The 14,208-nt window shown below is 34.9% G+C and overlaps 1 protein-coding gene across 3 annotated transcripts; it reads left to right on the forward strand.

Moving 5' to 3' along the window:
* Positions 1–279: 279 nt before the first annotated feature.
* LOC128232550 (scavenger receptor cysteine-rich type 1 protein M160-like) lies at positions 280–10,360 on the forward strand. 3 transcript variants are annotated; one of them, XM_052946182.1, is made up of 12 exons: positions 280–467; positions 4,732–4,906; positions 5,292–5,458; positions 5,690–5,843; positions 6,036–6,232; positions 6,324–6,440; positions 6,540–6,815; positions 7,072–7,344; positions 7,498–7,779; positions 7,908–8,033; positions 8,338–8,374; positions 9,144–10,360. In XM_052946182.1, exons 1-12 carry the CDS (start codon positions 413–415, stop codon positions 9,691–9,693), a joined length of 2,409 nt encoding a protein of 802 aa, XP_052802142.1. In that variant the 5' UTR covers positions 280–412; the 3' UTR covers positions 9,694–10,360. The 3 variants fall into 3 exon arrangements, with proteins under 3 accessions (XP_052802142.1, XP_052802143.1, XP_052802144.1); XM_052946183.1 differs by having other exon boundaries at positions 4,756–4,906; XM_052946184.1 differs by having other exon boundaries at positions 4,762–4,906.
* The last annotated feature ends 3,848 nt before the right edge of the window (positions 10,361–14,208 follow it).

The following is a 14,208-nucleotide window of genomic DNA, read 5'->3' on the forward strand; positions in this document are numbered from 1 at the left end:
ACGCCTTGGTCACAATTTGAGATTGTATCACCAAGAAAGTTTTAATATTGCATGATATGTTTGGTAACTATTTTTTGTTTTGTTTTTCAGACTCAAACATGCGAAAGAAATGATCCAATTTAGATGTACACAGACCAAAACGTTATAAAATTATAATTGCGATATTGTAATCGTTTGTTGTGTGATATTTTGTGGAGATACTTACCTGGTAGCTAAATCGTTTGATATATTCATAAAAATCGACGATACAAAATGCCTGAATTAACTTCAATGCCAATATGGAATTAGATCTTTTAATAGCCTTTTTTATTGTATTCATAATGGAGTAATAATGACAGAGACACCCTGTTTGACACTGGGTATATGATTAATAATGACTTAGACTTCCTGATACAAAGATTGTTAAGCAACGATGGATTTTAGCAAACAAATACGGGTTTTACTTCTTCTTTGTACTCCTGCTTTAGGTAAGATATTATAAATTATAAGTATATTAATCACCTATCATAAAATTAGTGATAATTATATTGGAATATACGCTATTATGAACATATTTAAACCAGTGGCCATTGTCGTTTGCGGTCGAAAACTGCAATTTATGCTTATCATAGAATAGGCTTCCTGATTGGATCGATCAACAATAGTGTTGCCAATGTTTAGATAAACAAGTTAAATTCGTCTAACTTAATATTAATCTTAGTACGTTTTTTTATTTAAAATATTTCTCAAAGTCTTTTGGTTCAGTTTTCTTTATATTTTCAAATTACTGCATCTTAAGTATCTACATTTGACTCTCTTTTACGAGTAAAGTCTTTATTAACCTCTTTTGTTGACATACTTAAGACCACCATGGTTCTTCTTACTAGCATTTTACTATCAAAGCATCTAATTATATATCGCGTGTATTAACGAACTCTACATCAAACCAATCTTGTTTAAAATGCAATCACCATCATCAAATATCGGTTCATCTCATTTTCTGGAGAACTGAGGATACGCTTCACTACGAGCCAATTTAGTGAACCAAATTACAACATTGTTTACATATTCATTACTAGTACAATTGATATTATAATCAAAACTATTGAATTGCGGTAACATAAAAATAATTCCCACTCAGCTAAACTGAGCTTTGAGATTATGACCCAACCTATTTATTTATCAAAATATCTATGTCTCTCAGGTATATTATTTTTACAATGCAATTCAAAAGATAACGAAACGTGATCACTTCACTCAATAAAAGACCCGATTGTCAAATATTGTATCAATGAAAATTTGCGCTAGTGCACTAAAAGGTAATTTATAACACACGAACAGTTGTGGGAAGAATAAGATGTAGATTTAAAGTACCTAATAATTGTATACCATAATTATCGAATCCAGGGCAGATTGAGAGCCTAACTTACGTAACATCTAGCTCATAATATACACTAAACAGCGAACGAATTAAACGCATCGTGAGTAATAAAGTCGCATTTATTGCCAAGACGTTTGGCTAAACGAAGACCCAAAACGAAGAATTCCAAAATGTTTCCAAAACAGAAAATCAAAAAAATCAAAATTGAATACGTTATACGCCCCCACCACACGCCCTCGTGTAAGTATACATCACATCAGTGGTTGAGCGTTCTAAGCCCTCGGGTGCAGAAGGTCGCGGGTTGAGACTCCGGCCGCGTCAAACTGAAAATATACCAGTACCTCTCTTGCATAGCGCTCGGCATTAAAAGGATATTACTAGACAAATGGTGTTCTCAGTACTCTGACTAAACCAATGAACGTAGAATTCTGTGTTTCAGACATCTGCATCTTGCTCTCTGACATTAACATCTTGCTTTCTGAGTTGAACATCTTGCTTTATTGCATTCTCAATTCGTCATCGGAGCAACTGTAGGGTTAAAAGTTGTATATTCCATTCAGTTTATTTCCAAAGTTAATACCAGATTTGTGATAATATGTTAACTTAAATTGCATGTTGCTATTTTAGGAGAATACAAATCATTTAAAAAAACTTCATATTCTCATATTGACCGAAAAAACACACGGAAGCAAGCCACGAAGCAGAATCATGAGAATGTAAACCGGCACCGTTTATTGAACAAGGAGCGCAAGTTCAGAAAGTTATACTGAACCGGACGGAAACTCTTCAACAAAGAGATGTAACATTGAATAGTTTCAATTTCTGTTTTATTCAAGAACGAGGCCCATGTGGGCATCAGTTTTATGAAAAAATATTTACAAAGAATAAACACACTGACGTATGACGTAAGAATTAATGTATTTGCATACATTTCGGTAAAAAAGAAGAGATTGAAAAAGTAACTATTTAGTTAATTATAACACATTAGGTTGAGTTGGGTAGAAACAGTATTCTGTTGTTCAATTTAAGTAGCGATTAATTAAAATTTTGCATTATTTTTCTCACAGTATAGCTAATTTGAAGAGGCTATTTATGTCAACGTCTTGAACTATTTTTTTAAAACTTTTGTCTCTTTGTGGAATGGGGAATGTATTTATTTCCATTAGCATTAAGTTTTGTACATTCGAAAACTTTTTAAATTATCTAAGGCAAGTTTAGAGCAAAAGCGACATTTTCCATTGACCCTTTTCAATGGGCAACTTATGATTACAACATCTAAAGCGAAAAGAAGACAAAGCTCAGTTCCTCGGTAAGATTTGTATGTAGCTTTTAAGCTTTTTAGAATTTGACAACTAATACATTTATTTGAATAATTTACTGATTCGTTCAACCTTTGAATATATTGATCTGTTATTTGTTGTTGTTTTTTAAACATATTTTTTAAAATCATTAGGACACGGAACAGATGTGTATCGGAAATTCCAAAAATACCAGCTGTTAAAGTAATTCTTTACAAATGTTACCCATAGACTATGATGTGTATCATTTCTATGAAGTTCAAACAATAATCTATACATAACATTAGATTTTTATCTTGGTTACTGGCAACTAGCTTGCACCAAAAATTCAACATTGCTTTTTGTCAGGTGATCAATAGGAAGAATATCTAATTCACTAAATACCATACTATTTGGTGTTGATTGTTTTAAAATTCATAATGAGTAAAAATCATTGAGTTGAAATTTTACAACCAAACCAGATCTTCAATACCCCATACCTCAGAGCTATACAATAATATAGGTGTGATCATAACAGCAAATTAATCGAGTTGTAGATCAATATCAAGAAACAATGCTTTTGATTTTGAAAAAAAGAGTACATGGCTTTACGAGCTTGGTCACTCAAACGCGTTTTCGTTTTACTAACCTTGGCCTTATAATTGAAAAAGACATCCAGGTAGCTGAAGTTACCAACAAAGTCTAATTTGTAATTATTATTAAAAAAAACCTGGTAGATTACTTCATTCTCCTCTGAAGAATATAGCAATGTTTTAATGCAAATTGACAAGTTTCTAATGTTCTCTGATTACAATAACAGTACATGACATTCAGGGAAGGCTGTGAATCTGAGGCTAATTCTGACAAAATAACAGTGTCACCAGCACAGAACAACATACACAGTTTTTAATAACCCTCAACTGTGTCATTACTTAAAGATTCTTAAAGAGTTTTCTATAGACTCAGAAAAAAATCAAGGCCCTTATGATTCCACGAAGTAATATTAAAAAGGAAAATAAGTTGATGATGTTGAAGGAAAAACAAATCAACTTCGTACAGTCTTAAATGGTATTTTTATTTTCCTAGAAAATGTAAAATAATAAACATTGCATTGACAGAAACAGCATGGTGTGTGTGAAGAGGTAGAAACTGTTTAAAGTATATTTTCTTAAAGCTTTGCATTTAAACTTTTGAGTTGTCGTCTCTGCAGCTTTTTGTTGTTAGGTCAAATTTTTAAATACACTTATAGCGAATAGATGATCATATCAATCCTCAGGTCACCGTTTGAGTTCTGCTTCCGAATCGTACACTATCTGAACTTGTGTTATAAGAAGCATGCTGTGGGTTAGCTTTTTACTTTATTTGCTTGAAGTATATGCTTGAAGCGCGTAACTAGTATATTATATGCATTGCTCTTCAAGTTATCGCATTTTATTTACTTTCTAAGAAGCGTTTTGTTTTGAAATGATACTGGTCAGCTCAGCTTCGTTGGCACCAAGTATCCTAGCTGGAACGATTGTTAAACTTTCACTATCACAGTAAGTACACTTAAATGCCGCCTGAACATACTTCGAACTTTACTTCAGTCATAAAAGTTCGTAAAATAATCAGACGTGTATTCAATGGATTCATGTAAGCATTTTGCGTTTTTGTTCATCAATATGCTTGGCTTCTATGACTGTTATAGCCTATGGAGTCAAGGGTTACTGCCCTTTCACACCAACATGAAAACCCATGGCAACAACATGACGGATTTTAATAACTAGGTGAAACTGATTTAAACAGTTATAAAAACCTATCATTTTGGAGCAAACTATATTGGTGGTATAAAATAAATTTGAGAAGTGATACTCTACAATACATTTGAGAACTAGTTTGTATGAAACTCAGCGCGTCATGCCGTATGTTTGTACAAACCTCTCCGCTGGTTAGTTTTGAGTGTACGACTGCATCTTTTGTGCTTATTTAGTACTTTTGCCAAGTCTAAATTTGTGCCCTTTTAAATAATCATGATTTACGTAAGAAAACGGAAACGATCTTTTAAATTGTCCCTTTCCATACAAAACATGACAATGGATGACAATCACATTTTAGATAACCATGTTACAAAACTCATAGCTACAGGGGAGTTTGTGCGTTTGCGAAACCTGACAGAATACGAATATGAAGGCGTTATTCTCTTGAACGCCAACGAAACATGGGGTAGTGTTCACCAGCACGGCATACAACCGCCCACTGGCGACATCATCTGCAGAACACTCGGATATGGGTTTGTGATTTAACTTTTTACAAAGACGTTTGTTGTGTTTGGCGTTGAAAGCATTGTAATATATTTCATTAATAATCTCATTTTTTTTGTAAAAATGCAAATATATCACTGGACAAGGCTGAATGCCACTTACATTGGAACCATTGAATACTCTGACTTTATCTTTTCACATTTCACAAATACGAATTTGAGTAATTCCCATTTTTTAACATAAATAGCTGAATATTTAAATTTTTAACACTGTCTTTAATCGAATTACAAAGTAGAGTTGACTTTCTTGGCAATGCAAAACAGACATGCTAATGAATGGAAAACTACTTCTTCGGGACACCAAACTAGTATGAAAATATAGTCTTGTCTAAATCAATCCTTAATCTTTTTCTAGAGATCATGGTTTTTCAGTCAACCAATTCTACGGCAACGATTACATGCATCTAGAAGTTGCCAGCTCTATAGGATGTTTTGGTAATGAAACAAATATAACAGAATGTGACATTGACTGGATTGAACCATTTCGCGGATGGTATTATCTACCGGGTGTTCATTGTTTTGGTATGTACAGTTGTTGTTGTTTGTTGTTGTTTTGTTTTTTCAAAAATACACTGACTGTCGACGTTAATGATATACTAATACTTGGCGGCACATACTTTCACAAAGTTTTAAAATCAATGTACTGATGAGCGTTTTATAAACATATTAAAGTAATAGGTATGTTTACGCTTGCTCGCAGCAGCCATCTTGTTCGAACAATTGGATTTTAATACTCTGCCGGGTCTGTTTCAGAGCATGTTTTCACAGATATGCAATTAGTTGGAGGAGTGACAAATAGCTCGGGTGCTCTTCAGGTGAAGATGGACAACAGATGGGGCAATGTCTGCCAACTACATCGGTTTAGTTTCACATACTTTGACGTTATTTGCAGATCTTTGGGCTTCATGTACGCGGTTTGTTTTTCGTTTTTCATTATTTGTACCGACCCATACCATATGCAATGTTCAAACATTTCATATTCTATCATTAAAATATTAGCCATGTAATATTTAAACGCTACATATTATATCAAAAGTGTATCATTGGATAATGTATTTCTATGTATTCCATGATAATCAAGCACTGTATTACTGTGTAGGGCAGCTGATTTGGCAGCAAGCCCCGGTACATACTTTTATCAGAACGAACTCGCAACGAATTTGGTTTGGTTGGATTTAAGCGAGAGCGATTGCTTTGGAAATGAAACACATCTTAGTCAATGCTCCTCGTCTGACGTCATAAATGACCAATTTGGATGCCGCTGGGGGAATGTAAAGGTTACCTGCAAGACTTCGGGTAGGTTGAAATCTTGCAATATTGTTAAATTCTGACTTTGTATCTTATATCGCCTTGTTTATTCTTGACTTCCAATGTAATACCATTACAGTCGAATTATCAGAGCTGTGCTTTAACAATGACCACTGCACCGGTATAAAACATGCACAATGCCTGGGCAGTTGCCGTTGCAGCGCTGGATATCAAGAGGAAAATGGAACATGTTCAGGTACAAACTCTTTCATGTACATACACTTTCTTTCAGATTTCATACTTTTTATATAATGTTAATTTAATATTTAGGTTGATTTAAATTGTTTTTATCTAGGTTGTCCGTTCGGTACATACGGCTTTGCTTGTGCAAAAAACTGCACTTGTGATGAAACAAACACAGAAGTGTGCGATGCCGTCACTGGTCAATGCACGTGCAAGAATGGTTGGACCGGAGTCATTTGTAATATCGACATCAACGAGTGCGGGTCTGTTAATGCATGTCCCAACAATTCAGTTTGCAACAATCAGCCAGGAGGGTTTAATTGTTCCTGTACAGAAGGATTTCTTGCATTAGTTAGTGACTATAATGAGAGTCCATTGGAATGTAAAGGTAATACGTATGTTTATTTCAGTGTATGAGTAATTAATTGATAGCCATACTTCTATCTACCTACAAGCAAACGACCACATATTAAAAACATGAGATATTTAAAATATTCCAAATAAAAATAAAAAGATAAAACAAAATTCAAAACTACATTTCATTCGTATCAAATCGGAAAGAATATTGTACACATGCTTTGGTCAACTGAACTGGTTTAATTGGGGAATTTTTATATAGTTGTGTGTGTTTTGTATAAATGCAGAGTGTACCGGCAACACGTTTGGATATAATTGCTCTTCGACATGCGATTGCAGCGAGTATTTTGTGATTGACCAGGCCAAGATGTGTAATCACATAACTGGAATTTGCCAGTGTTTAACTGGCTGGCAGGGCTTGCAGTGCACAGATGATGTCAACGAATGCAGTGCGACAAGATGCATTGGGGCGAATGAAAAATGTGTTAACTTGCCGGGAACATACGAATGCGAGTGCCAGGATGGACACATTAACTACCTTGATGGAAGTTGTGTCAGAGGTGATTCTTAATTGTCGAAGTTCTGTGCAAACACAATATTCTACTTCAGCATTGAACAAATGTAACATTTATGTATCATTCTTTGTTTCGATAATCTAAGTGTTCGATCTTCCGTCATAATCTTGCATTTTACTGAAATTTCCGCTTTTTCAGAATGTCAACAAGACAAACATGGCGAAATATGCAATCTGACCTGCCACTGTACTGGCGAACATGCACGTAATGAAAGTGAGCGGGTGTGCGATATAAAGACTGGCTCATGCTTTTGTGAGCCAGGGTGGGCTGGCTATGAATGTACTGAAGATGTCAATGAGTGCCTTAATGAAACCATCTGTATAAGTGCGAACACTGATTGCCGAAACACAGACGGAGATTACGTTTGTGAATGCATTGAAGGCTACGTGAGAGATGGTGAAACTTGCATCAGCCTTGCGGGTAAGAAGTAGCTTGGGATAAATATTGTTGCAATGTTGTTGTCCTTGTTTTCACAAATCTAGGTCAAAACATTACATACACAGTCTATTGATATATAATAACTGTAATGGTCTCTTAACTCTTTCAAGCAACGGGAACTTCTGGTGAGTCCAATATTGTGTGGATCGCCATAGGAAGTGCAGGCGGAATTGTGGGAATTGCTGTTTTCGTCTTCGTTGTTTGGCTTTGTGTTAAAAGGAAAACAAATGGAAAAGGTACAGTTATCGCCATTTTGTTTATTCTGTGCTCATTCTTATACGTAGAATTAACAAAATAATCATTGAATTAAACAATTATAATCTGATACAAAATGGCTTTCAATGAAAAACCTTGATACCAAACGCTCTGGAAAATTAAATGTCCCTATTGTTGACAAGCGAAGGACGAACAAAAACGAGCTCCTCTTGTTGGACAACGGAGAAAATAGCGCATCAATGCATTTGTTGATGTTCGTTAAAAATATGTCATAAATCATAATCAAAGGTGCATGTATAAGTCATATGATTACCTAATTTATAGATTCGAATGGCCGTCACGATAAACCTAGCACTAAAAGGTAAGACTCAACCTTCAATCGAAAATAAATTTATTTACTCTTTATTTAATTAATCACAACAATTGGTGTTTAGACCTTCAACTTTTGTCTAGTATAACAATTTTTAGTACAAGATCAAGGCCAGTAGCCTAGGACATTACCAAACAAAAGGATCACGGACAAACACACCATAAGTCCCAATAAAACTGTCGGTTATGTTCTTTTCCATCCACGCCCTAAGTTTGCTATCTTGTATAATTTTATGCTGTTCATAATTATTGATGAACACTACACCATGGCTAATATTCACCAGTGTTTTGAGGCTCAAGACTTTTTTGTAAAAAAAAAGAAAAGTTATATTCAAGATATTTTGAAGCTGTTGGGAAATCATTGAATTTGGGCCCTGTCCCCTGTTTGAACGAAAAAACTTCAGTAATTTCAACTCATTTAATTGCTTTGTTTGATATTGTAAACGTTTTTTTCTCTGTTCGAATTGCATTTTCAATTGAAATTGCTGTTATAGTGTTTTGGTAAATTATTTTCTCAAAAAGTATTTTATTGCAAAAGCAATTCTTAAGTCCATGACTCGAAAATTAATGCATGAACAAAGAAATCAGAAATTGAAATAACCATACTTAAATTTTATTTATTTTATATAGTGTCAAGTTTTAAATAATGTATTTAATTGGGTGCACTGCACATCACAACTGTCGTTTGTGTTATTTGTTTTTCCAAGTGTCAGCTCAAACAATACATACTGGCAATATGCATATATATTCGTGTTTTACAGAAGTTCTGTTCAGCTTCGATCTTCCGTTCCAAAGAGTGAAGATTATTTTACCATTAATGACAATGACCGTGATAGAGGATATACGGATCTCCAAAGTAAGAGAGATGAAAACAGATATAATCGACTTGATTTAGACAAACCTATCAATGAAAGTGGTCACTATGACTACATATCCGATAAAAAGCCTGACCACCCTCAATCTCTTACTATGCGCAAAGATGAAAAAGGATATATCGAGTTTCAGTACAGACCCGGTGGGGAGTATTTGCAACTACAGAGAGAAGCAAAAAGGAATAACGACTATTTGAAGGTGCATGGCAGTAACAAAGGAAGCAATGTCGACCACCCGTACCTTACGCCTAAGCATGGCCAGCCCGACGAGGGATATTTAAGGCCAATTTCAAATAATCGACAACAAAATACGCGTAAACGGATTGATGAACAAGATGGTTATTTACGACCGGTTTCAAATAGGCGAAATACCACAAACCTACAGGAAGAACCTGTTGGGGATGGCTATCTTAAAGCAAACCGTCGCCAGGAACGTTGAAATAAATAAGAAAAAAAACATAACAAGTACCATCGATTCAGAGCAATTTGAACTCTATTTGAAACATACAAATCAATTAAGTTTTCGTTATTACCAAAGACGAGCGTTCCTTGATATTATGAACGTTTATCCTGCTGTATAAGAAAAATTAAAATAACATGTACATGGTCTTCGGCAACATTTGTTCGCTATGCCGAAATGTGCCTAAAGTAAAGCATATTTACAATCGAAAGAAACTAATACACTTAGCTTAGTTGTGACATGTTTTTCTTCTTTTTAAAAGGTTAAATACTAACATTAATTGAATTGCGTATCTATTACCTATTAACTAACCCTAACAGTGTAACTGAAATGTATATATTGCACTTGAGCAAATTGAAAATAGGCGGACTTCTTTAATAACGTTTATAAAAATTGACGTTTTTTCATAATTTTCCACCAAGATAACTACTGAAGTATTCCTTTTAAGAAAATTAAAGGAAAACGAAACATGCATCAAATACATTATAGTTTGATGATTGTTAAAGTAGTATTTTGAAATGCTTTGAAGGAGCACAATTGCATGGTGCAAATTGGAATGGGAAAGGTTTCATGATTGGTCATACTATGAACGTTTGTCACTGTATATATCTTTATGTTTAAGAAGTATTTTGTCAAAATAATCAGATCTAAATAAAAACACAAATATAATCAGCTTTTTTTGTTAACGTTGGGTAATAGACATTAATAAATAAGAATTTGTAAGGAGCAAGAATTTCTTGTATTCTTCCAAACACACTTGTGTCCGTCAATAGTATTATAGAATAACATGTGTAGCTATTATATAATTAATTCGTTAAATCTAGTCAGCGTTGAATTGTCACCGCTATTTTATATCAACAAATAGACACCCTGTTTAACTGCAGATGGAAAAAACACCATATGATTTCAGCGTCATTTCAGCACAATTTGAGCAATAATGCAAACATGCTACATTTATGATATTGTATTAATAGATACATTTGCAATGATGCTACTAAACATATAAAGAATTGAAGTTTAAAAGATGTTTAAAAGAACTGACCGCAACCATAAATCACATCAGCATATATTCTAACATTTTCGACCTATCGTAAGTACTAGAAAGTGTTTTGATGCCATTTTTAGGTATGAGAAAATACGGCGAAATGGAATTAAATTTTAGTGCAAAGGCCCGACAACAATACCATTGTCTATTTTCTTATTATCAGAGTATTATTCTGTACAAAACATTATTTCCTTTTATATAAAGAGTAATTTAGAATACTTGATTATATTTGACTATCAAAACTATAAGTACCCAATTTTGAAAACTGGAGCATGCCATAAGGTATCTATTTTTCATTGAAGAATTTGAATTGAAATTGACAGTTTCTACAGTGCAATACTCGCTGTGCCGTTAACTTAAATCCGAAAAATACTTAAACTTTCGAAAAATAATACTGTATCCGTATGTTTTAAGAAGTGCTGTTACGAGCCTATGTCAAAATGTGAAATCGTTTGTGGATCATTATGAATAAAAGAAAATGCTAACGAGCTCATCCCAGTAAAGTTCTGTACTATGCAAACATGTTTCGGTAATTCATCTATTCTTAAAATCAGCAAGTTGTTGTTGTTTATACGTTAAACACCTGTAACGTTTTGGTTTCGTTTTTTTTTCCAATTTTTTTGGTACAAATTCAATCCATTTTAGTTGCTTTAATAGCATAAAAACGCCAATTTAGCATCTTCAAAGATTTATAAAACTTTCGCATCTTCAAACATTCATAAAACTTTAGCCTGTATGCCAAAATAGCACGTGAGTATGGAGCTAGGGCGGGGCTAGTGGGTCAAGTACATGTATGTGCGAACACCAAATAAGTTAAGAGTTCATTTTAGTGAAAAGCAGAACAACGTTCCACTTTCCTACTTGCGCTCGCTTCATTTTCAGTACATTGCCATAATGAACTCTGACATAAACGTAGATCGATGTACCAAAAACAGCAATTAAGTGTAACTGTAGGCGGAAGTACGTTCATAGTAGTACGTTGATGTACTTGGTTGGTAATATGAAACTTAGCATAGCCCGGTCTCCGTGTGGATTTACAATTTACTGTACATTAAGACCAGTCAACCCCTTCAGGGTCGAGCATGCTTTCCTCTGAAGGGATCCTGTTGGCCTTGTTGGCCTTGCACGTTTCAAATGGTGGCAGGTGTGGGATGAAGACAACTGCTGGACCGCAGTTGCCTTACCTACGAGTTTTCCAAGCCAAGACTCGAGACGAGTCTTCTCTGTGGGGAAAGTAATGAAAAAGTTGGCTGAAGTACGTTCATAGTACGTTAATATTCTTGGTTGGTAATATGTAAATTAGCAAAGCTCGGTCTCCGTGTGGATTAAGAATCTTACTGTATATAAGGATCAGTCGACCGCTTCAGATCGAGCATGTTTTTCTCTGAAGGGATCTGTTGGTCTTGTTGGCCTTGCACGTTTCATAAGTTTGAGTCCCATTTTGACGATCGGCCGAGGTTGCCCTCTCTATTGTCTGTATATCGCAAAATTTAAATCAATCATATACGTACGAAGCTGTCACAGCTTTACCGTCTGATTATTATGTCTATGACTGTGAGGAAATAAGAAAATATAGAAAGTTATCCTAGAACGGTAAAGGCAAAAATCTCAATGGAATAGTAAGTTAATATGTAAATATATCATATATAGGTCAGTACCTACCTCTCTACAAATATCCTGCTGTTTGTGGAGTTTTGTCCTGTTCTTCCGTGTTTCTTGTTTGTGATTTTATGTTCTATGTCTTTGGCGTTTACCCAGTGCCATTAAACCGGGTTTATGTTTAAACGTGTTGATACTGAGCTTGTTTCTCTAGCTTTTCGCATAAATATTAAGGACCGTTGATGTAAGGATACTCTAGCAGTCGGGCAGGCTTTGTATGTAAAAGGTTGCAGCCACCCTGAACTTTTATTTTCGGACAACATAATTCAAAAAGAGTCACCTGCTAGTCATGACCAACATCTGTATAAAGTTAAAGGAACATTCCAGTTATCATTTGAAAAAGCTTTTGTTTTCATAGTTATCAAGACCGTGATCATTGATTATCGGAAATTATTCGAGTTTATCTGCTGGTCATGAATAACCTCCGCACCCAGTTTGAAGACAAGTATTACTTATATCAATCGGAAAAGCTCCCTTTTTTCAAGGTCATCAAGTCTGTGATCCCATGACCCTTTGACTTAAACATTAAAAGCTTATCATAAATAATCTCCCTTCCAAGTTTGAGAATCATAGGTTCAATCATACGCTAGTAACCAATCGGACAAGAGGTCCTCAAACTTGATTTAAACAGAGTTGTTACAACTTCAATTGATCTTGAAGCAACTATCTTTTGATCATTGCATTGCCCATATCCTGCTTTTTTTTCCCTTTCTTGTTCCCCGTTATAGGGACCATTAAGTCGAGGCTATCCCAATTAGCCCTTACAACATTCATAAACAGTAATTTGCATGACGTGAACATGCAGTTATCAAGTTATAAAATAACAGAAAGGTCATGGTACTTATTGCAGCAGAACATAATAGAATAGTTTAAAAAAATGAATTGTTACTGAGTTCCCGACGTACAAGTTGAAATTATTGAGTGAATTCAGTGTAAAAAAGCATTGTGCTCGTATACGTCGACAATGCGTGCAATATTCGAAAATATGTATATTATACTACCTCAAAAGCAAAATGAGTAAACATTAAGCAATGATGTTTATTAACGCAGTCTATATAAACAAAAAGAAGCAGCTAAAACTAGCATGCATATATATCAATAATTATACTATAAGCTGGTAAATATCATAAATAAAAGTTATTATTTGACTAAGGTCATTGATGTGTTTGACCTAGGTCAATAACGTACAATATATTCAAGAAAAAAAAGAGAAAAAGAGGACATTTAACAATCATTGTCAATTAGAGTACACGGGGAGTCCTAGAGATGTACACTGAGATATCAAGAGAAGTACACGGGGAGTCCCAGAGAGGTACACTGAGAGTCCCAGAGAAGTACACTGAGATATCAAGGGAAGTACACAGAGATATCAAGGGAAGTACTCGGGAGTCCCAGAAAAGTACACTGAGAGATAAATGGAAGTACATTGACAGTCCCTAGGAAGTGCACTGAGAGTACCAGGGAAGTGCACTGAGAGATTAATGGAAGTACACTGACAGTCCCAGAGAAGTACACTGAGATATCAAGAAAGTACACGGGGAGTCCCAGAAAAGTACACTGAGAGTCCCAGGGAAGTACACAGAGATATCAAGGGAAGTACACAGAGATATCCAGGGAAGTACTCGGGGAGTCCCAGAAAAGTACACTGAGAGATAAATAGAAGTAAACTGACAGTCCCTAGGAAGTGCACTGAGAGTACCAGGGAAGTGCACTGAGAGATCAATGGAAGTACACTGACAGTCCCAGAGAAGTACACTGAGATATCAAGGAAGTACACGGGGAGTCCCAGA

The sequence above is a fragment of the Mya arenaria genome, chromosome 4 (assembly GCF_026914265.1).
Source record: "Mya arenaria isolate MELC-2E11 chromosome 4, ASM2691426v1".
Lineage (NCBI taxonomy): Eukaryota > Metazoa > Mollusca > Bivalvia > Myida > Myidae > Mya > Mya arenaria.